We start from the raw sequence: 23217 nt of genomic DNA on the forward strand, positions 1-23217 counted from the left end.
AATAAGTTTTCCACCACTTCACATATCAACATCTCTAGTATTTGTACTGGTTTCGTAAGACCAAGATGTACTCCAAAGGGGCTCTCTGTTTCACATATAAGTTCTCTAGGATTAAAAATAACGCTGCGGTGAACATCCTTGTACACAAATCTTTGTGTGAATTTCTGGTTATTTGCTTAGGCTAGACTCCTACCAGTGGGCCTCTTCTATGCCTTAAAACTTTTGGTCTCAAATAAGCCAGGAATAAGAGATTCCCACATTTTAAAAAATTAAGCAAAGCCATATGGAACTCCCAGTCAAAGCTGTGGATCAGCAGGAGAAAACCCACTGTTCCCACACTGAATTGACATAAATCGTAGCCAAAAGTAAAGACACTTCACACATTTGTGAGTCTCTGCTGCCTTATTGTGGGCAAACACATCATTTCTGTCCCGGAGTCTGAAATACCAACAGTGATGACAGCAGCTAATAATTAAACTGCACTGATTATGTGTCAGACTCTCATGTATGTATTATGTGCATATCACATACACCTACATTTACATACATATATGCACATTCAGTCTTCATGAACACTCTATCAGGTAGGTGCCATTATTACCTCCAGTTCACGGCAAGGGGGCGCGGTGGGAATTGAGGCACAGAAGGGCCAGTTGCCAAGCGTCTCATACCCACGAGTGGTAGGGCTGGGATTTAAACCCGGACCCCATGGATCTGTGGAGCTTGGACCTGGCCACTATGCTAGACTTTGTCGACTTCTAGTGGGTTGATAAGGTCCAGCCAAACCCTGAGTTTCTAGGAGAGAGTTCATGGGCCCAGAGAGGGTTAGCAAACAACTTCAGGGCACACAGCCGATTTAGGTGCTTCTCACCCCTACATTACCTTCTAAGGTGTGTTTAAAGGGACCTGAACCTTTCTAAAGCAGCCGCGGTGACTCAGAGTTTATGCCCACTCCTCCCTGGGAGTCGCTCTTGGCTCCCAGCCAGTACAAAAGCGTGTTTTGAACACCTGCAGGGAGTGATGCCAGCTGCGTTTGGGCCCAGGTGGGCCTGGTCCTTGCCAGATAGCAGCCAGGCCTGGTGTGTAGGCCTCCTCGCCATCCCAGGCATCCCAGCCTCCGCTCCAGGGCCATTTGGCTGCTGGTACTGGTCAGGGCACCAGCAAGTGCATGTGCGAGTGTGGTGCATGGAGCAGAAAAAGACTGTAGTACTTGCCTCAGCACTTTCCAGCCGCAAGAGATTATTTTACAGTGCTGACCTACGCGAGCATTCTCAGCTTGCATTTGATTATCCTGAATTCTTTGAGTCTAGAAATCTTTGTTCTTTATTCCCAAACGCTGGGGCCAAGGAAGGCCCTGCTCCTGGGCAGCCAGGAAGTGGGCTGCCTGGGGGCCATCGGGGTTGGCGGGCTGCTGGGTTAGGGCTCTCGGAGGGAAGGGGCCACAAACTCTGTACTTTGCCATCTTTCCCCGGAACCCCTTGGTCTTGTTTTATGTTGTGTGTTGCTCCCAGGATGTCCTAGACTTCCCGCCCGGGGACCCTCCTTATCTCCTCCTCCAGGCGGACTGCTGCTCACGTGAGGGGCCCCAAGGTCAAGCTCAGCTGACCGCTCCAATAGCAGAGTACGTGTCCCGAGGTTAGGAAATGAGCTTGTGCTGACGTTGGGTGTTATTGCTTTTTGAAAAAAGAAACACAAACACCCCCTCCATGTGCCCTGGGCTTCAGGGTCTCGAATTAGGATGGGGTGCTCCAGGGCCTCTCCTGGGAGTCCCCCATCTCCGGGGACTCCTACCTTCTTGGTTGGAGCCGCCTGCCCAACTGGTGCCCATGGCTGGGAAAGACAAACTCTGAGTGTTCGGGATGATGGATGGGCACGTCCAGTGAGAAAATGGTCCCAGAGTAGGGCTAGCAGGGACACGGGGAGAACCAGCACCGGGACTCAGTCTCCCTGGCACATCCCCGGTGTAAGTGCCAAATCTAGGACCAGGGGAGGGTCTGGCCTCATCCTGGGCCTGATGTGGGATGAGGGGTTGAGTGGAAAAGACTGACTCAGGGCTCAGGGGCCTGGAGTAGGACCGGAGTGGGGGAGGCGGCATGTGGCGGGGGCCCCTAGACAGGCCTGCAAAGGGTCTCCAGGCTGGAGGCGCTGAGGGGAGGCTCTGAGGACGGGGCCAGACCCAGGGTCAGCCTCACCGGCTGGCACGCCTGCCTCTCAGGTGCAGGGCTGAGAATGGCCTTGAATACCTTTCCGCCAACTTACTCTGAACATTTAAAATCTACCGACGAGCGGCAAGAATGTAGGACAATAAGCACCCACAAGTCCTCTGCTCAGGCTCACCGATGGTTGTCATTCTGCCACCTTTACTCTCTCTCTGGTGCTATTGTCATCCACGTCCACACACACAGACGTGTCAGCTCTGTCTCTGTCTGAACACATGCATTTTGCCGAATGTTGTGTTGCAGACATCCTGACACTCTCCATCCTCCAGTAAACACCTCTTAAAAGGACATCCACCCACATGACCAAGGAGCACCCTCAGGAAATGGAACACTGGCACAATATTATCTAATTTACAATCCGCATTCAAATGTCCTCAATTGTTTCCATAACATGTTTTTAAAATTCAAGGTCCAGCCCTAACTGGTTTGGCTCAGTGGATAGAGCGTTGGCCTATGGACTGAAGGGTCCCTGGTTCGATTCCGGTCAAGGGCACATACCCAGGTTGCAGGCTTGGTCCCCAGTGGGGGGCGTGCAGGAGGCAGCCAATCAATGATTCTCTCTCATCATTGATGTTTCTATCTCTCTCGCCCTCTCCCTTCCTCGCTGAAATCAACAAAAATATATTTTAAAAAATAAAAAATTAATACATAAATTTGAGGTCCAATCCAGGGTCACATATTGCACTTAGTTGTCAGGTCTATTTGTCCCTGTCATCTGGAACTTTTTAGTCTTCCATGACTTTAATGTTTTTGAAGGGTTCAGGTCCATCATCTTGAAAAATGTTCCTCAGTTTTGGTTTGTCCAGTTCTTTTCTCATGATTAGATCCAATCGGAGGCTCTTGATCCCTAGAGGCAAATTGTTATCCAAACATGTTGATCTCCCCTAATAAATCCAACAAAAAGGCAAAAAAATTATTTAAAAACAACAAAACATGTTGCTCTCATACTCCGTGTATTTGGGATCGGGAGTGCCCAGCTCATTCTGAGCGCTCTTCTTATTTCTAAAAACCTCAGTGAACGTGAAAGGTGACAGACTCGACATTGCTGTCGTTTCAAGCCATACTGTTCTGCTTCCCTGAAAGATCAAAGTGGCCACTGGTATTTACTTGTCTGTAAGGGATCTGTTTATAAATTGTATCCCATCAGGGTTGCCATTTTCCTCTTAAGGATTTGTAAAGGTACTTACCAGCCCTAGCCAGTTTGGCTCAGTGGATAGAACTTGGCCTGTGGACTGAAGGGTCCCGAGTTCAACTCCAGCCAAGGGCACATGCCCAGGTTGCGAGCTTGATCCCCAGTAGGGGGCGTGCAGGAGGCAGCCGATCAATGATATTCTCATCATTGATGATTCTCTCTCTCTCTCTCTCTCTCTCCTTTCCTCTCTTAAATTAATAAAAATATATATTTACCATTCATCATATTTACTCTGAAGGTTTTTTGTTTATTTTTTGCCTTTCATCATATGTATGTTTTTGACATTATAAAGGCTCTTTCTTTATTACAAAAAGAAGAACCCTGGCTGGTGGCTCGGTTTGTTGGAGTGTCGTCCCGTATACCAAAAGGTTGCAGGTTCAATCCCCTGTCCAGGGGCAGATGGGAGGCAAACAATTGATGTTTTTCTCTCTCTTTCCCTTCCTCTCTCTCTAAAAATTTTTTTTTAAATTAAAACTGGTATATAAATTAAAACTAGTGTGCAATGGAATTATACTAGTATGTAAAATTAAAACACTTTTAGGCAGTGATTTTCAACCTTTTTCCTCTCATGGCACACATAAACTAATAACTAAACTTCTGAGACACGCTAAAAAATATACTTTTTGCTGATCTGACCGAAAAAAAAAAAATAGGTATAATTTTCATTCACTCATACCGGACGGCTATTGTGTTGGCTCTGTCATGTTTTTATTTGACTATTCAAGGGAAAAGAGGTCAGGTACTGCATGTTTTAAAAATTCTTGCAGCACACCGGTTTAAAATTACTGCTTTTAGGGTATAAAATAAAAAAATAAAAGCCTGCCGTGACCCACTTCCACGTCTCACAGAAAACTGTGAGTAATAATGTGGTGTGGACCCACGCACACTCACGGCCCAGCTTGGAGAGCGAGCAGCTCACGGCCGTGTGCTTGTTTATTTAACCAGTCGCTCCTGCGCGCTCATGAATTCATTGGTACGAAGCCCAGCATCTCCCTCTTGAGGTCTCTTCCAGAATAGTCTAAAATCCCAGGGGCTCCCTGGTCAAAGGAGGCTAGTCCCACTCCCACAAGGGCCAGGCCTCCTGCCAGGGGCCTCCGGGTGACAGCTCTCTCCTGCACACCACCAGCTCCCGGAAGTGGGAATGATGCCAGCATGGGTGGGTCCAGCAAAACTTCCAGCCCAAGCCACTCATGGCGTCTGTCCCCCGACAATGCCCGGCCTCTGGCTCTGAGCTTGGGTCACCTGCCCACACCTAGCACTGTGTCAGGCACATAGTAACTATCAGGAAATGTGAACTGTTGTTATGTACCCTGTAGGGAGCTCCTGGATTCCCCTATTTTATAAAATGGGATCCTCCTACATATTTTTCATAGGTTGCTTTCCTCAGCATCCCCCAGACATTTGGAGAGACAAAACCTTCCGTCTTTGTCTCGGTGATGTATTCTGTTGCTTTAAATCTTAGGAATGAGCTGAAGTTCAGTTCAGTTAAACTAGTTAAAGTTTAACTGTGAAAGGTGTTACCTGCGTGTTCATTCCTTTGTCCCGGGAGTGTGTTTGTCCATCATTTGATTCTCAGCCCAGGAAGGGTTTCAGGGAGAGGCCAGCTTCCTCAGCATGAGGCGCAGAAGGACCAGGAGAGCTGCGGTAAGGGCGGGGAGAAGGCCCATCGAGCAAGGGTCCCGGAGCCAGGCTGATTTGCTGTAACAAATCGTCCCAAACGCGGTGGCTTACAACAACACAGATTCATTACCTTATGATGCCGGAAGCCAGCAGTCCAAAATGGGTCTCACGGGCTAAACTCAAGGTGCTGGAAGGGGTGTGCTTCTTCTGAGGCTCACGGGGGAACATCTGTTACTTGCCTTTTCCAGTTTCCGGAGGCTGCCTGCATGCCTTCTCTCTTGAAAGCCAGAGATGGTGGGTCAAGTCTCTCATGCTGCCATCTCTCTGGGTCTGATTCTTCCCCACCCTCTTTCCCGATTTAAGGACTTTTGTGAGCCCTCACCGGTTTGGCTCAGTGGATAGAGCGTCAGCCTGCGGACTGAAAGGTCCCAGGTTCGATTCCGGTCAAGGGCATGTACCTTGGTTGCGGGCACATCCCCAGTAGGAGGTGTGCAGGAGGCAGCTGACTGATGTTTCTCTCTCATCGATGTTTCTAACTCTCTGTCCCTCTCCCTTCCTCTCTGTAAAATATCAACAATATATATATATATATTTTTTAAAAAGGACTTTTGTGATTAGGTTGAGCCACCTGGATAATCCAGGATGGTCTCCTATCTCCAGCTCAGGAACCTTGATCCCATCTGCTACTGTAATTCCTCCTTGGCAGGTAACATAGCATATTCACAGGCTCCAGGAATTAGGGCATCTTGGGGAGCCATCCTATGACAAGTAGAATGGAGACCAACTGTGGCCTCTTCCTATAGTGGAACCACTTTCTGGGACAGATTCACTGTGAAGGTGATCTCACTGAAGTTTTAGGGTCCTTCCCTTGCCCAAACCCCTTGCAAGGCCCTGAGAGGAACCCCCAAGTCCCTGGTAAGGCTCTGTGAGGGACCCTGGTCACGAGGATCAGACAGTAATTAGTAAGAATAATATATTTCTGGATTTCGTGATGCTTGTGATCTTCACCAGTTTTTAAAAAAATCCACAACTTGTGAGTTCTCTTCTCCTTCTAAATATAAATTCAGTTTTTACCTAATATTTTACTAAATTTTACAGATTTTTTAAAAGGACCCCCCAAATTGTAGAAACTTCAGGTCCTACAAAAGCAGTATGTGCTCTGGCCACAGCAGTGAAAACAAATGAGCCTCAGCTGCTTGCACCAGCGTGATGACCCTCAAAAACATAACGCTGAGCGGAGGAAGCAGGTCACAGAAAAAACACCCACTAGGATGCCATTGGTCTATGGTCCAACGCCGGGCAACATGGAGTTGTACAGTGAATGGGAAGAAGTCCATAGATGGGAAAACTATAAAGAAAAACAAGAGAATTGTTTACATAATTTGAGGATAAAGGTCCCAGAGATTTGATCAGGGAGACACAAAGCAGGCATCTCAGGGACTGGTGATGTTTATTATGTTCACATGGGCCAGTGGTCGGCAAACTCATTAGTCAACAGAGCCAAATATCAACAGTACAGCGATTAAAATTTCTTTGGAGAGCCAAATTTTTAAAACTTAAACTTCTTCTAACACCACTTCTTCCAAATAGACGCGCCCAGGCCGTGGTATTTTGTGGAAGAGCCACACTCCAGGGGCCAAAGAGCCGCATGTGGCTCGCGAGCCGCAGTTTGCCAACCACGGACTTGGGCGATGGGAACACAGTCGTTTCCATGTTAGTTTTAGAATCACAAATATGTTGCATAATCTCTAGCATGAATGATATTGGTTATAATTTAAATTTTTATCTTAAAATAACTGGATTAATTTTTTTAAAGAAACTTAAAATTTTGAGCTTACAGTTCTGCAGTGGTTTCTCAGTGCACGTAGAACGAAATTCACACCCCTTGCTGCGGCTAAATCCCTGTGTGCTCACTTGGTGGGTGCCCTTCTCTGATGGCATCTCATTCAATTCCCCTTTACTGTCCCCATTGAGCCACGCAGCCTACCTGGCCCCTGATCCACAGAAGCCTGCCTGTCCTCCCCTCTCACAGCCCCCCGTTGCTTTCCTTCTTGAAATGGAGACAATCACAATTTGCCATGATATCATGGAGGCCCATGGAGGCCCATGCCTGGTCTGTCCGGTTGCGCACCTGAGCCTCCTCCGCTTCTGGAGGGCCTGGACTTCTACAGTTTGAGTTGAGGCTCACATCCTGTGAGGGGGACGAGGCAGATGGGAGAAGGAGGTGGACGGGAGAACAGTGGCTCCAGAGGGAAATGGGGCAAGACCTAGAGATGGAGGGATGGGGGATGGGAGAGGAGAGGCCAGCAGAGTACACCCCTGGCTACTCAGGAGTGATGGCCGCTATACCCTGGAGGGCTGGGTCCCCTCCCCTCAACAAGGTTCTGTGGTTACTCTTTGGGGGCTGCCCTCACTCCTAATTGATAGGTGTAACTTAGACTCTTTAAATTAAACAGTGATGGACAGCCCTGGCCACTTTTTCTCAGTGGTTAGAGCACTGGCCCTCAGATCTAAGGGTCCCGGGTTTGATTCCTGGCCAAGGTCATGTACCTTGGTTGCAGGTTTGATCCCCGGCCCCAGTCAGGGCACGTGTGGGAGGCAACCAGTCAATGTGCCTCTCTCACGGATGTTTCTCTCTCTCGCCCTCCTCCTTCCCTCCCACTCTCGCTCTAAAGGTCATTGGAAGAAATATCCTTGGGTGAGGACTGAGAAAAAACGTGATGGGCATTTAGGGACATGAGGAATCTGACAGTCCAGCCAGAGGGTTTCTACAATCTCCCTCCTTCCTACCAGTCACACTGCGGCAAAGTGACGGCAAAGTGCCCGCCTCCTCCAGCTCTCTGCCCAACCAGGGTTCCAGAACAGGAACAGCCCTGGACGTGAGCTGAGCCCCACTCGGTGCCACAGTGGGTGTGGAAGGGTGCTGCTCACATCCCCCAGCCCCTGCCCCCTTATGCATGTGGATAGCTGCGTGTGGGAAGTAGAATAATGGCTCCCCAAAGATGTTTGTGTCCTGATCCCTGGAACCTGGGACTATGTTATGTCGCATGAGAAGGGAGAATTAAGGTTGTTAATTGGTTGACCTTGAGATGGGAGACTATCCTGGATTACCCAAGTAGCCCAATGGAATCTCAAAGGTCCTTAAATGAGGGAAGAAGAAGGCGGGCGAGTCAGAACCAGAGAGATGGCAGCATGAAAAACCATCAATTGCTGATAGCTTTTGTGATGGAAAGGGTCCTCAAGCCAGGGAATGCAGGCTGCCGCTGGACTTGGGAAAAGGCAACAAATGGGTCTTCCCCTAGAGCTTCCAGAAGAAACGCCCCCCTGTCGACTCTTTGATTTTAGCCCAAGGAGACCCATTTTGGACTACTGACCTCTGGAACTGTAAGATCATAAACATGTGTTGTTTTAAGCCACCAAGTTTGGGGGAATTGTTACAGCAGCAGCAGGAGACTATACACCGGGTAATTTATTCTTTTCCTCTCCTCGGGGTAAAAGGCAGAGAGAGCCCCAAGGACAGCCAGCCATAACTCTCTGACCTCACCTGGGCGCTGGGAGGCAAAATTTTCTCTGCTCTTAAAAGAAGCCTGAACACCGTCATGCGCCGTATAACAACACTGCAGGCATCACAGGACCACACATATGACAGCCATCCCACCCCAGTAATGTGTGCAGTATCACACAAATACTTACCATTGTGTTATATTGCCTGCAGTACTCAGTCCAGTAACATGCTGCACAGGCTAACCGAGGAGCTGCAGGGGGACAGAATCTGTCACCCCAACACATGTCTCTTTGGCATAAGGATTATTTTAGGTTGGTTAATTTTAAGAGGTCCTACCTATCCCAGTGTCTGACACACGTCAAGTGAATTCCTTAAGGTTCCAAAGCCCAGAGTAAGTGCCCTCTTACAAGATCTCAGGAGACCACAGCGGTGCAGTGGGAAAGTCATTGGCTTGGGAGTCCGTCAGCAGTCACCCTCCGGGGTCACCCTCCTTCACGCTGCCCCACCTTGGACACATCCTTTAGCCATTCTAGACCTCCTGCCTGAAAAATGAAGATGTGATGGATCAAGGCTCAATAAACGTGGCGCATGCACATTAGTGAAAACATGACTCCTGGAATTCTAATTCGATCTCCACTCTTCCATACAGGATTTCCTTTCACCCTCACACCAATCCCACAGCGAGCTGGAGCCCCCTTTTTAACAGGTTGAAAAAAAAACAGCAGGGAGGCCGAGGCGTCTCTCCGCGCCCGACCTGGCGGACGTCTGACCTTCTTCTCCCCGCGCCCTAGGCGCCCGGCTGTCCCCAGGCTCTCCGGGTCCCGGGCTGGGGGCGCAGTGCGGGGCTCGGCGCCCGCCGGAGACTACATTTCCCAGGAGGAGTTGCCCGCATCTCTGCGGCTCCGGGATTTTAAAGGGCTCGCGTTAAAGGGGGAGGAGGGAGTTCCGCCGTCTGCCGGGAGCAGCCTTCCCCCCGGCCCGGGTGGGGCCCTGCAGAGGCGAAGTGCGGCCAAGCTAATCTAGAGGCAGCCTTTCCTCACCTTGCCTCCCTCGGTCTCGGACTCTGCGCCCAACTCTGGGGCAACCCCTGCCGAACCCGCCCCTCCTCTCAAATCTCCCCAACAGGGGAGGTGGGCTGTGTGCCGGTGGAAAGCCCCAGCGACCCCCCCCGCCCTCCATTTCTGGCTCCAGTTCCGGGAGAGAATTTACAGGTCGCTGGGATGGGCAGGGATAGGGATGGGACAGCTACCAAATCAAATCCAAGCCTGGGGTCGCAGGGAGCTGGACCTAACAGTGCGCCCCCACCCACCCGAAGGAGTCCCTCGGCCGCCCCGGAAAAATAGGGGTGATGGGAGTGATCACGTCGCCTGCCTCCCCAGGCTGGAGGCGCAAAAGATAAAAAAAACGGGTGGAGAGCACTTTGCAAATTGTAATGCGCCGTGAAAATAAAATTATTTCGTCATTATGGCATTGGATTCATCCAGTGCTGATTCTAAGAGGTGCACGGATTTGGGGGTGCAGGGTGACATGTCTCTGAAAGCGAAGGATGTTCGTGGAACATCTCCGACCTGGGGGTGTCTTTATTTGGATACCTATTTCCCCATCCAGATCTTGGGAGCCAGGAGAATTGTCTTTGAAAACAGCCCAAACAAACCCACCAGAACGTTGTGTTTTCAAATCAGGGAACTTCGGGGTCATTGACATCGACCAAATAAGAACTTAGCCTTCTTCACTAACCTGGCCCTCCATCCCTTCCCTTCCCCACCTGTGCCACCAAGATAAGCCCGGGCCAGGCATCGGAATCGTCTCAGGCCTCCTCCCTCCCACCCTCCCCCAATCATTTGGATTAATCCATCCTTTGGTGTGGGGGGAACCCACTAATTTCCCTGGCCTCAGAGTCCTGTACGAGCCTTTCCCCCTCCCCCGCGTCCTTGTAAGACCCCGTCCCGCATCTAAACCCTCCAACCCTCCCCCCTCCCTGCTCCACAGCCAGAGTCTGCGAACAGCGCCCGGGCAGTGCCGCAGACCCGTTCTTCTCGTGGACCAGCTACCCCCCGCCCCCCCCCCCACGCCCGGGGCATTGTTTTGGGTGAAGAGTGATAGGCCTCTGCTTAGGGAATGAAAGCGGGTCTGGTGCGGGAGGTGGCGCAGGGATCGGGCATCCCAGGATCTCAAACCAGGGCCCCTGCCAAGCAGGACCCTGTATGTGAGTGGGATGTCTGTCCCAGGCGTTCTGAGGTCCCTGCCGCTGGCCTCTGAGCCCCTAAATCCTCTCAGAGCCCCTCCAGGCCCTCTAAAGCCGGTGGCACCCCTTGCTTGCCTCGTCTGTACCTGCCAAAGACGGGAAAAGATGTGTACATTTTAACAAAGACATTGCATCCTCCCAGCAAAATGGCGGTGGTCCCGGCCCCAGCTCCCCGAACGACCGCACACTTTCTGAGGAGGAGTTAGTACCAGGGACCGACCCCCTCCTCGACCTCTCCCCAGAGCCCCGCTTTCCCGCGCCCCGAAGCACGCAGCGCCTTTTCTCTCCAGGCGCCCCCAGGACCGTCTCTGGTTAGAGCCTGAGGGGCAGCTTCTGGGTCGTGGTCCTTCCGCCCCGAGACCCCCCGCCTTGGAGGGTCCTTGGGAGGGGGGCTGCACCCCCAGGCTGGGCCCCAGGCGTGGGGGCAGCCGGCTCTGCCTCTGACACCCCAAAACTAGGCTGAGGGAGGCATATAAATGAATTCCCGGTTAAGATATATGGGAAGTGTGGGGGCCTTTGAGGGGAGTAGGCGACTCGGAAGACCCCTCCTCACTGTCTCAGGGGGGCCTGGGAGCACTGGGGGTTCGGCCTCAGGAGAGAACCCCCACCGCAGAGGTCAGGGGGCCCGCTGGGGGAGAGCCGATGGAGGAGGGGGAAGGGACAAAGTTTGAAAGTGCCCTTCCAACTCTTCCAGAGAAAGTTTGCTTAGGGGCCCAATGGACAGAGATGGGGTAGAGGTGCGGGGGGCCCGGTCGCGGGATGACCCCCGAGAGGTGACCGGACCCCGGGGGAGCGACCCCTCCCCCCTGTCCCGGCTCGGCCCGGCTGGGAGTCGCCCGGCTCGGGGCCGCGTGTGTTAGTTGGGGTCGCTTTCCGGCCACTCCGCCGGGCTGCGGGACCCCGCAGCGGGCCGGGAGCGGGATCGCCAGGAACCCCAGGGTGGGAGCTTTGCTACGGGGGGTTTCCCGCATCGGGGCTCCCCGGCTCCGCAGAGCCAGCCCCCCGCAAAGGGGAAATGTGCCGGCGCAGCAGCGGTCCTCGGCGCCGTTTGGGGCGCCTTGCGGGCTCGGGGGGCGGCGGCCAGGCCGGCGAGCCGCCTGGCGGGGGAGCCCAGGGAGCCGGGCAGCGACCCCGGGCGGCGGCGGGGAGCGGGAAGGCCCGGGGCGAGGGGAAAGGTCGGATTTGCTCGGCGGAAGAAACACAGATGGCGGCGGCGCAGCGCCATTCCGGGCCCGGAGCAGGCAGCCAGCAGCCCTGTCCTCACCGCGGTCCGCCCGCCGCCGCTAAATACCCGGATGCGCCGCCCGAGCGCCAGACGCGGAGCTGGGAAAAGAGAGGCAGCGGAGGCGGTGGCAGAACCAGAACCGCAACCGCCGCACGCAGAGACAGACCGACCGGCTGGCGGGGCTGAGCCACGCAGAACCAGCGCAGCAAGCTCTGCCTCCACCCGAGCCAGGTTCCAGAGAACCAGGGGTGCGAAAGCCGATCTTGAGGCTCTCCTCTGCCTCCGACGGGGGCTGGCCCTTTTGAAGGCGCATTCTTCAACAGCAGGACCAGGGAGCCCACCATGACCGAAAACTCCACGTCGGCCCCTGCGGCCAAGCCCAAGCGGGCCAAGGCTTCCAAGAAGTCCACCGACCACCCCAAGTACTCGGACATGATCGTGGCTGCCATCCAGGCGGAGAAGAACCGCGCTGGCTCCTCGCGCCAGTCCATCCAGAAGTATATCAAGAGCCACTACAAGGTGGGCGAGAACGCCGACTCGCAGATCAAGTTGTCCATCAAGCGCCTGGTTACCACCGGGGTCCTCAAGCAGACCAAAGGAGTGGGTGCCTCGGGGTCCTTCCGGCTGGCCAAGAGCGACGAGCCTAAGAGGTCAGTGGCCTTCAAGAAGACGAAGAAGGAAGTCAAGAAGGTGGCCACGCCAAAGAAGACAGCCAAGCCCAAGAAGGCAGCCTCCAAAGCCCCCAGCAAGAAGCCCAAAGCCACCCCGGTCAAGAAGGCCAAGAAGAAGACGGCTGCCACGCCCAAGAAAGCCAAAAAACCCAAGACTGTCAAAGCCAAGCCAGTCAAGGCATCCAAGCCTAAGAAGGCCAAACCGGTGAAGCCCAAAGCCAAGTCCAGTGCCAAGAGGGCCGGCAAGAAGAAGTGACAATGAAGCTTTTCTTGTGGACACTCCTGCCTGTCTCCTATTTTCTGTAAATACTTTTCTCCTTCTCTCTTACTCCTCATCTGCAGCCCTTTGCCCCTTTCTATTCTGACTTTATGTGAGACAGAATTTGCATTCCTTAGAAATTAGGGAATAGTTCATTTTTCCTTAACCAGTCGTGCAAGGACAGCAAAAAACTATCTCATCTCCGTAATGATGAGAATGTACTTATATTTTGTTCTGTTGATTTGTTATTAATCTTACTTAGGGTTTGGGGTGGGTTTGTGTGTTTTGTTTAGGTGGATGGCTTGTTCGCTATGAAGGTAAATGGAGGATGGGGGGGGATTGGGAAGGCAGCTTGTTTTGGCTAGTTGAGAGGGAGCCCAGGAATTGTAAGATTTGTAGGAATATCTTTGAGACAAGTGAGTTTTCTTTTAAGTTGAGCAGCCCTTGTGAGTTTCAGGACCTTGTTGGGGAGGAGAGGGGTGGCAGCAGCTGGACACCAAGTTAGGGAGGTGGAATAAGCCCTCTCCGGGCAGACTTCCACCTCCCAGTGGTGAGCAGTGGGGGGTCCAAGTCCAGTTTCCTTCTCACTTCTGTGAGTCTGTCCCGTGGCTTCCTATTGTCCTAGGGGAGGGGTGGGGGGGTGACAGCTGGTCTGAGAAGCTGTGGCTTCTCTCAGCTGGAAACTAGCCATTGGGGGGGTGGGGGTGTCTTTGTGGCTTCGGAAAGTCTCCTGTTGTGGGAGTGGAAACTTTGGGATAAGGGTGGGGAGTCAGTCAGCCAAGTGCCTCAGTGTGCCCTGTTGAAACTTGGGTTTTTCCACACAATTGGATTGTATTCCCCTGGTTTTTTGGTTCCTCCTGTACAAGAGGTGGCTTTGGTGGTCTGGTGGTGAGTCTCCAGCCCTGCCAGCGCCACTTAAAACACTTCCCGACCTCTTTATTTCTGAGTCTTTTTCTAAGTAGTGGTAGGTGGGGGCGGGGGCGGGGAGTGGACAGTAAGACATACTGCAGTCGACTTTTGAATTGCTAAGTAGTTTACAGAGCTAGGTCTGTGTCTGTGCGTGTAAATGTGTATATACCTACTTAGAGCTAGCACTTAGTTTCACACCCGGGAGCTGGGAGAAAAAACCTGTACAGTCTTTCTCATAAAATAGGAAAAGGCGCAGTTCGCGTCGTATTCCGCCCCCCCCCCTTTTGTAAAAAAACCCCACAAGTGTTATTTGTGCCGGGAAGAATTGCTGTCTTTGTAATTTTGAAACTTTAAAATAAAAATTTGAAAAAGGACAAAACCTGGGCGGTGTTTTTCCTCACTTCTAACACTGGAGAAGGCGGAGCAATTGGGCGGGGGAGTCGGGGGAAAATGTGGGGGCCTTTGCACCTGAGAAAGGAGGGAGGGTCCCAAGAGCTAAAAAACATGGGAACCTTAGGGCTTGAGGGGACCGGACATGCCTCAGGCTGCTCCTTCCTTTGGGGTCCAGAGCAACCCCTCCCAGAGATGGGTGTGTAGGCGGGCAATGGGATGGGGTCTGGTGGGCTGGGCCCCGCCGCATTGCCTCCCTTCCCCTTCACCAACCGCTCCAGTCTCAACTTACAGATCAATCCACTCTTCGCCCTCTGCGCATCCCGCCTGGCTCCGCCCACCTGCCCCTGGGCCCGCCTTCCTACCCCTTCGAGGGAGCTCTTCCCGCTCCGATTGGCTATCAGGGTCCGGCCCCCGGCCACGTAACGCGGCCACGGTGTGCTGGGCTCCCGACCGGCGGGCGCGCTCGCGCGGGGTAGGCGAAGTGAGTGCGATGTGGGCTGTCTCCGTGCTCGGCGCCGCGCTCTCCCGGGCCCCCGGCCGCCGCGCGCACTCCGCGCTGGCCCAGCTGCGTGGCATCCTGGAGGAGGAGCTGGAAGGGATCCGCGGGGCTGGCACCTGGAAGAGCGAGCGGGTCATCACGTCGCGTCAGGGGCCGCGCATCCGCGTCGACGGCGTCTCCGGAGGTAACTCCCCTCCCGGGAGTCGTTGGACTTGGGCGGCTGTTGAGAGGGCCGTTCCGAGGCTTGCGCTGAATGGAGGTCCTGCGCTCGTAGCCACGGGTCCCTTTTCCAGCTATCAGACCTACGTTACTCAGTGTTTAATCTGGTTAAACCTGTTTCCACGAAGGGAGGTGATTTGCCCTTGAGCACTTGTTTGACTAAGAGGGCAGAGTGGGCCAGACCCAGCCCTGGGAGAATGTGAGAAAAAAGAGACATGCCCAGCTGGGTCCCCAGCTGCTTCGAGGAAGGGTGATGGGAAGGTGAAACAAGAAACCCGGCATTTCTGGAGCGGCTGCTTTGTGCAGGCCTGAGCTGCACGTGGACTTCTGTAAACTTCTCCGCTTTACAAATAAAAAAGCTCAGAAGTGAGCTGCCCCAAAGCCCCCAGCGAGCTGCAGGCAGAGCTGGGCTTAGTCCAGGTCCTCTGGTGTAGTGGAGCTGGAAGGTCAGCTAATGGGCCAGAGAGGCCAACTTCCTGGCCAGCCAGTCTCAGCGAGCAAGGGGCGCATGGGCTGCTGCAGGAGTCACACCAGGAGTTGGACCACTCGGTCTCCCTCTGTCTGTGCCAGGTCCCAAGTGGGTACTGGTTATAAAGGCTGCCCTCTGCCCAGGAAGTAGGCATGGAATCCTTGGTGCTGTTGCACTCATTTGTAAAATGGCGGTCCCAGGAAATCCCTACCTCCCCCCCAACCCAGGGAAGCTCGGAGCAGGTCAAAAGATGGGAAATTAGGAGACCCCAGATCAGGCGTCCTCAAACTACGGCCCGCGGGCCACATGCAGCTCCGGCCCGCCGGGTGCCGCTCCCTGTCCTGCTTAGCAGCCGACTGGTCCCGGGCCCGCAGTGCGCATAGGAATTTGTCCATAGTTGTTTTTTTAAACTATAGTCCGGCCCTCCAACAGTCTGAGGGACAGTGAACTGGCCCCCTGTTTAAAAAGTTTGAGGACCCCTGCCCCAGATGCTCATCGCTTTTTGCTTCTCCCAGGCTGAGTGAACCTTCCTCAAGCCTCCTTTTCCTCCCCGGGTATGATTCAAGGTCCAGGTCTCAGAGGCACCCCTTTTGGCCCTGTAATTCTGTATCAGGCAGCAGTGTCAACTGTGAAGTTTGAGAACCACAGTGAGCATCTGACCAAACCCTGTTCATTTACCCATGAGGTAACCAAGACTCAGATGAGGGGTTCCTGGTGTCCTCAGGGACAGGAGGAGCCTGTGAGTTCCTCCTTGGGGGTGGGCGGACGCGGAATGTGATTCAGAGCCAGAGTTTAAATTTCTCATCTTTCAAGATGCCTCTCAGACCCATTCCTGACCCTTCCTCTCCTGTAGCTGGTGGATTCAGTGCCTCCTAGGGGCCCCCAGCTCCCCATCCTGGCCTCTGCCCCAGAATGGATCATACTGTGTGGTTGTTGCCTCCTCAAGGGTGAATCCAGACTCCTTTACTGCCTGGGTCCCCAGGGCCTAACACTGACACCTTTCAAGGCCTTTCCTTAGGGCCTGAGCTGCTGTCTCTTCTCTGTCCCCCACTTCAGAAATCCTTAACTTCTGTGCCAACAACTACCTGGGCCTGAGCAGCCACCCCGAGGTGATCCAGGCAGGTTTGCAGACCCTGAAGGAGTTTGGAGCTGGCCTTAGTTCTGTCCGCTTCATCTGTGGGACCCAGGTATACAGTGGCTGATGTGGGGAAGGGGGCGGGTCGAGTGGGGCCTTGTCCCCAGCACTGGGCACTGACCCCAGCTGTCTGCTTCCCACAGTCAGCAGGGCTGGTTTAGCCAGCTCAGCTCATCCCATCCCAGGGCTGTGGGCCACTCTCGGCCCCAGAGCTGTCCACTAGAAAGATTGGGTTCAAACTTCCGTTTTGCTGTGAAGCCTTGGGCAAGAACCCACCTCTTCCAGCATCTATTTTCCCACCTGCAGAACAGAGTCCACCTGTCCTACAGGGAAGGAAGAATAGAAGGCAGGGATTGAGGGAGAGGGTTCTGGAGCAATTCGGCCTAAGCCCAATTCCCAGCACCACTTTTTTTTTTTTTTTAATCCTCACCTGAGGATATGTTTACTGATTTTAGAGAGAGAGGAAGGGAGGAGAGAGAGACTTGGATGTGAGAAAGAAACATCGTTCGTTGCCTCCCATACACACCCCCAATAGGGAACTGAACCCGCAACCTAGGTATGTGCCCTGACCGGGAATCGAACGCAAAACTTTTTCGTGTATGGGACGACACTCCAACTAATTGAATCACCCGGCCAGGGCCCGGCACCACCTTTTATTGACTGTGTTACTCTGGGCAAATGACTTAACCTCTCTGTGTCTCAATCCTTTTATTGATAAAATGGGGATAATAGTACTTAATAGAATCTTTACAAATTAAAGAGTTAATACATTAAAAAAAATGCTTACCCTATGTTCATAGCAGCACAATTTACAATAGCTAAGATTTGGAAACAGCCTAGGTGCCCGTCAGCAGATGACTGGATCAGAAAACTATGGTACATCTACACAATGGAATACTATGCTGCCATAAAAAAGAAGGAATTACTACCATTTGTAGACACCTGGATGGAATTAGAGAACATTATGCTAAGTGAAATAAGCCAGTCAATGAAAGAAAAATACCACATGATCTCACTCATTTAGGGATAATGAAAAACATTATAAACTGATGAACCAAAAGATAGTTACAGAGGCAGTAAAGCATCAAACAGAGTGTCTAATTACAGCGGTAAGGTTAGGGAGAGGTGGGGGAAATAAGAGATCAACTGAAGGACTTGTATGCATGCATATAAGAGTAACCAACGGATGCAAAACATTGGGGGGTGAGGGCAGGTATGGGAGTGGGGTGGGGGGAATGGTAAGATATGTACACATATAATACCTTAATAAAAAATTTGAAAAAAAAAATGCTTAGAACAGTGCTTGACAACAGCAGTGCTCAATGAATGTTGGTTACTACTTTATTTTGTAATGTTTCAAAATAAACTTATGTAAACATGAAACTTACTGTGCTTACTATGTGTCAGGTACTGTTTTAAGAACATTACAAATATTAGCTCATTAATGCTCAGAACTATCCTAAGTGGTAAGTGTTGTTTTCGTCCCTGTTAAGGAGGACACTGAGGCCCAGAGAAGTGAAGTGACTTACTTAAGGGCACACAGGCTGTCATGGTAGGATTTGAACCCAGGTGGCCTGGCTCAAGAGTCCATGCTCCTGACTTCTTGTGATTATTACCTGTCCTCTCAGAAAGTTGAGGATGAAATGAATGATGGAACTCCTAAATCCCAGTCAGGTTTGCCAAAACTGGTTTGGCTCAGTGGCTAGAGCGTCGGCCTGTGGACTGAAGGGTCCCGGGTTCAATTCCGGTTAAGGGCATGTACCTTGGTTGCGGGCACATCCCCAGTGGGAGGTGTGCAGGAGGCAGCTGATTGATGTTTCTCTCTCATCGATGTTTCTAGCTCTCTATCCCTCTCCCTTCCTATCTGTAAAATATCAATAAAATATATTAAAAAAAAACTTTAAAAAAAAAGATTATAAAAAAATAATAATAATAAAATAAATCCCAGTCAGGGCACTTTCCAACAAAATCCTCACCCAGACGGGACAGCTCTCAAATCTAAGAATTCAAGATCCAAATGAACTTAGAGTTACTTATGTAATTCTCTTCTTTGCCATAAAGCAACCAAAAAAGACACTCAGTTTGATATTAGCAAGACACATCTTTTTTTGCCATCAGTACCCATAATTTCACTGTCCAACCCCCATTACAAAAAGAAGAGCCGACCAGGAAGGGACACCGAGCAAGTCCCTACTTCCTCAGTGAGAACCATCTGCCAGATTCCTGTTGGCTCTGAGGAACCCCTGTGAAGAAAGAAGGGAAAGGCCAAGGCTGTAGGCCTAGGCTGGGTGTGTTTATGACCTTCTAAGCCTCTGTCCCCAGGACTTGTGCCATGTGACCCTGCAGGCATTAACACCTGTCTCACTCGCTTTCTTCAGAGCATCCACAAGGATCTAGAAGCAAAGATAGCCCACTTCCACCAGCGCGAGGATGCCATTCTTTATCCCAGCTGTTTTGATGCCAATGCTGGCCTCTTTGAGGTGTGTAGGGGCCATGGGTGGGAGTTGGTGAGGCCTGGTGGGCTGTAGAAGGAGTGGGCAGTCAGGAGAACCTGGCAGGGTGCCAGTGCCATGGCTAGAGGCTCCAGTGGTCATTTCTTAGGGAGGTCAGGGTAGGCCAGTAGGTGCTCCAGGAAGGATCCTGAGGCTTGCAAGGAGGCTATCTTTCAGGGTATTTGGGGGAAAACCTACATCAGCTGGATGGCTGGGGGTGGCAGGGGCCAGGCACTCACCAAACATATTCCGGTGGCAGGGGCCCCAGAGAGAGGCAGAAGGCTCCTTGCCTCCCTGCCCAAAGAAATGCCCTGGTTGGCAGTGAGATTTGGACTCGGGGGAATCCTAGGAGAGGGAGAACACCAGGTGGTTGGGTGAGGGCTGTACTCCAACTGCCTTCTTCCAGGCCCTGCTGACCCCGGAGGACGCCGTCCTGTCAGATGAGCTGAACCATGCCTCCATCATCGATGGCATTCGTCTTTGCAAGGCCCACAAGTTCCGCTACCGCCACCTGGACATGGCCGATCTAGAGGCCAAGCTGCAGGAGGCTCAGGTGCGGCGAGGCCCGGGGCTTCCGGGCCTAGGGCTGGGCTTATCTTCAAGGCCAGTTCCACACTCACGGACAGCCTGCACAATTTGAAACAGCCCAAATGTGAACCCAAGTCCCGCAGACCTAGAGCTTTTTTCCATTGCATCATGCCGCCTTGGGTACCTGATGTGTGGCAGGCTCTTGGGCATGGTGGTGGGATGAATTTATGGGAAGAACTGGCCCCACCCCACGCTGCCCTCTGAAGGGGACACAGAGCAATCTCACTCTCAGGGCTAAGCGTGCTCCCGACTGCCCTGGAAGGGATGGGTAAGGCTCAGAGAGGCAGGGATGAGGAGGATGTTCCGGTCCCAATACTGTAGTGCTTATGTGCCCACCTCTGTGCTGGGCACTGGGCAAAGTGAGCTCTTAGAGCCCCAAGTAGCTCAGAAGGTAGGTGGTTTCACCCAACTCATGACATCAGCCGTCACCTGTCCTTGTCTTACCCTGCAGAAGCATCGACTACGCCTGGTGGCCACTGATGGGGCCTTCTCCATGGACGGCGACATTGCACCCCTGCAGGAGATCTGCCACCTCGCGTCTCGATATGATGCCCTGGTCTTTGTGGACGAATGCCATGCCACTGGCTTCCTGGGGGCCACAGGACGGTGGGAGCATGTGGCACCTTAGGCCTTGGGTCGGGCTTCTGAGGGTGGGTGGCAAACCAGGAGGCCAGCCTCCAGCTCACCCCACGATGGCTGAGGGCTCAGGCGGCCAATAGGGGCAGTGGCAGCTTTCCTTCCAGGGGCACGGATGAGCTGCTGGGCGTGAAGGACCAGGTCACCATCATCAACTCCACACTGGGGAAGGCGCTGGGCGGAGCCTCAGGTGCCTACAGGGTCGTGCCCCTGGGGTCCCCTTATCCACATGCCGGGCCCTAGAGGAGTCTCAGGGAAGGTGGGGAGGGGACACCTGGGACTGCGGACAAGAGGGCAGCATGGACTATACTCTCGGGAGGGGCTTAGTGTAGGCTCTGGCTACCCCCCACCTCTGCCCTTGTTTCTCAGGGGGCTACACGACGGGGCCTGGGCCCCTGGTGTCCCTGCTCCGGCAGCGTGCCCGGCCCTACCTCTTCTCCAATAGCCTGCCGCCTGCTGTCGTCGGCTGTGCCTCCAAGGCCTTGGACATGCTCATGGAAGACAACGCCATTGTCCAGTCTATGGCAGCCAAGACCCAGCGGTACAGTCCCTGGCAGGGTGGGAAAGGCTGGGGTGGGGGCTGCTGAGGCCCGCCTTGGGTGCTTGCCCAGCCCCTGCCTACAGGTGCTACCTCTGCTCACACCACATCCCCCGCCGGTTTCACTGGGACGCAGCTTGGCCTCTTCCTTCCATTTCCCTGCAGATGACCCTGGGTCTGCCCATCTTACGTAATTCTGTCTTTCAACCTCTTTTCTTTTTTTTCTTTTAAATTTCTTTATTGATTAAGGTATTACACATGTGTCCTTATTCCCCCATGACCCCCCACCTCCCATTCATACCCCCACCCCCTATTTCATCCTCTTTTCGGTCTGTTTCTTCCTCTGCCTGGCTCCCCATTTGACTTTCTGCCTCTGCACCTCTGTCTTGGTCTCTGCAGACTTAGGCACAGATCTTGGATCCTGTGCCATCAGGCGTGGATATGAATGATCCAAACCCCCCAGTGGACCTGTGACACCCTGCTTGTGCCCACAGGTTCCGCAGTAAGATGAAGGCTGCTGGCTTCACCATCTCGGGAGTCAATCACCCCATCTGCCCGGTGATGCTGGGTGATGCCCGGCTGGCCTCTTGCATGGCGGACGACATGCTAAAGAGAGGTAAGGAGACCAGGACCAAAGGACTGGCTGTGGGGCCTGAGAGCAAAGAGGGAGGAACGAACCCCTAGACTGTGATATTCCCTTTGTCCCCACCTTACTACTCTTTTTTGACCAGCTGTCCAAATGTGGGAAACCCAGGTCACAGGGCAATCCATGTCAAAGAGACCATGGACTTCCCCCTTGCCCTCTGCGATCCTTAGGAAAGTAGGAGCTGTATGTCATGCCCCAAAGCCTGCCTGGCTCCAATGAGTCCCAGGTTGGCTCTCTCTACCTTCCCAGGCATCTTTGTCATCGGGTTCAGCTACCCAGTGGTCCCCAAGGGCAAGGCCCGGATCCGGGTACAGATCTCAGCAGTGCACAGCGAGGAGGACATTGACCGCTGCGTGGAGGCCTTTGTGGAGGTGGGGCGGCGGCACGGGGCATTGCCCTGAGCCCTCCCTCCACAGCGACAAAGGGGGCCTTTGATCATCAGCCCAGGCCAGAGGCTCTGAGCCCGTCAGAGTCCCAGGCCCAGGCTGGGGCAGGGATTGCGCTTGTGGCCACAAGTGTAAAACAACTGGAAACTGGCTGAGACGCGTTGGTCTGCTTTATTCTCTCTGAGCAGGTTGGTCTGCTCTGATCCAAGAGGCGGGCAGGAGCTGGGGCTGTGCGGGCGGGCTCCTGAAGGTAGACCTCAGAGCTGAACACCTCCCCCAAATTAAGATGAGCCCCAGGCGGCTGGGCTAATACAGCAGGGGCCACCGTCTGGTTCGGCTGGACCCTGAGCTGCTGTAGAGGGAGCCGAGCATCAGCCCTGCAGGGCCCTCCCACGCCACCCACCCCTACTCTGCAGCCCCCAGAGTCTAGCCTTGGTGCCCCCTTGTGCTTCTCCCCATCCAAAGGGCGACTTACAGCTGCCAGATAAGAAGGCTGGACACCCAAACCCATGTTTGGACGGGAGGCTGAGGATTCAAGCCCCAAAGGAAGAATGTGGGTCAGTACTGGAGAGGCCCCTGCTGCCTGGAACCCTGTGTTCTAGCCCACTCTAGGCCCCACCCTCTGTGTGTGCCCCGTCCCCACACCCCCTTGCCCAGCACGAAGCCTGGATTTATGTTAATGCCGGCCTTCCTGCTCCCTCATCTCAAGGCCTAATGGCCTGACGATCAGCCGCCAGGGGGCGCAGCGAGCTCAGGCTCCGGCCGCTACGGCCCCGCCCCTCCAGACTCCAGGCCTTGGACTCGGGGCTGCTTCGCGGGCAAGGCCAGGAGGTGATTGGCTGCTGTGAAGGCCCCATCCACCTTTGTCCACCACGCCTCGCTGCGCCCCTATTGGAGATGGCAACCCCCCCCCCCCCCGCCCTTCCCAGTCTTTTCCCCTAGCGCCCCTAGCCCTTCTCCATTGCCCTCCCCACTCAGCCTTATGGGCACCTGGTGTGGGCGGGGGATGGCTCCCGTCTCAGTGATTAGCCTTGGGAAGCTCTGGCGTAGTTTGCTGGGGTAGAGCAGGGAGGCTGAAAAGGCCCTTATTAACAGGGAACTAGGACAAGGTCTGTGATGCCCTGCACCCCCAGCCCTCCCCTTTCCTTGGAAATCTTGGGGTGGACTATCTGGTTGAGCTCCAGCCCAACCCTGCAGGATCTTAACACTGGGGTTCTGGAAGTCCTAACGTGTGATCTGGAAGAGCTTGAGGCTGGGGTTGAGGAGCCCAGGGTGCTGGGGGAAGGGGCTGCTGTGGCCACATCAGCAAGAACCCTTGAATGCTGCCACCACCGGGGGAAGGCACCTGGTGCCACATGCACTGCTACAGCA

The 23217-nt window shown here is 53.5% G+C and overlaps 2 protein-coding genes across 2 annotated transcripts; both read left to right on the forward strand.

Moving 5' to 3' along the window:
• Window positions 1-12083: 12083 nt before the first annotated feature.
• Window positions 12084-14224, forward strand: H1-0 (H1.0 linker histone). The gene has a single exon (XM_080658607.1). It carries the CDS (start codon window positions 12349-12351, stop codon window positions 12931-12933), a length of 585 nt encoding a protein of 194 aa, XP_080514733.1. The 5' UTR covers window positions 12084-12348; the 3' UTR covers window positions 12934-14224.
• Window positions 14225-14668: 444 nt separating this feature from the next.
• On the forward strand, window positions 14669-22115 carry GCAT (glycine C-acetyltransferase). The gene is made up of 9 exons (XM_080658608.1): window positions 14669-14921; window positions 16482-16612; window positions 18939-19040; window positions 19459-19605; window positions 20092-20246; window positions 20384-20466; window positions 20646-20817; window positions 21309-21430; window positions 21710-22115. Exons 1-9 carry the CDS (start codon window positions 14729-14731, stop codon window positions 21859-21861), a joined length of 1257 nt encoding a protein of 418 aa, XP_080514734.1. The 5' UTR covers window positions 14669-14728; the 3' UTR covers window positions 21862-22115.
• Window positions 22116-23217: the final 1102 nt, after the last annotated feature.

The sequence above is a fragment of the Plecotus auritus genome, assembly GCF_963455305.1.
Source record: "Plecotus auritus genome assembly, chromosome: 3".
Classification (NCBI taxonomy): domain Eukaryota; kingdom Metazoa; phylum Chordata; class Mammalia; order Chiroptera; family Vespertilionidae; genus Plecotus; species Plecotus auritus.

Bases quoted from the DNA above. Each gene is read 5' to 3' on its own strand.
- H1-0 (XM_080658607.1), top strand. From the start codon at position 12,349: ATGACCGAAAACTCCACGTCGGCCCCTGCGGCCAAGCCCAAGCGGGCC.
- GCAT (XM_080658608.1), top strand. From the start codon at position 14,729: ATGTGGGCTGTCTCCGTGCTCGGCGCCGCGCTCTCCCGGGCCCCCGGC. The intron at 14,922-16,481 runs GTAACTCCCCTC...CCCCCACTTCAG, and splicing joins CGTCGACGGCGTCTCCGGAG to AAATCCTTAACTTCTGTGCC. The intron at 21,431-21,709 runs GTAAGGAGACCA...CTACCTTCCCAG, and splicing joins GGACGACATGCTAAAGAGAG to GCATCTTTGTCATCGGGTTC.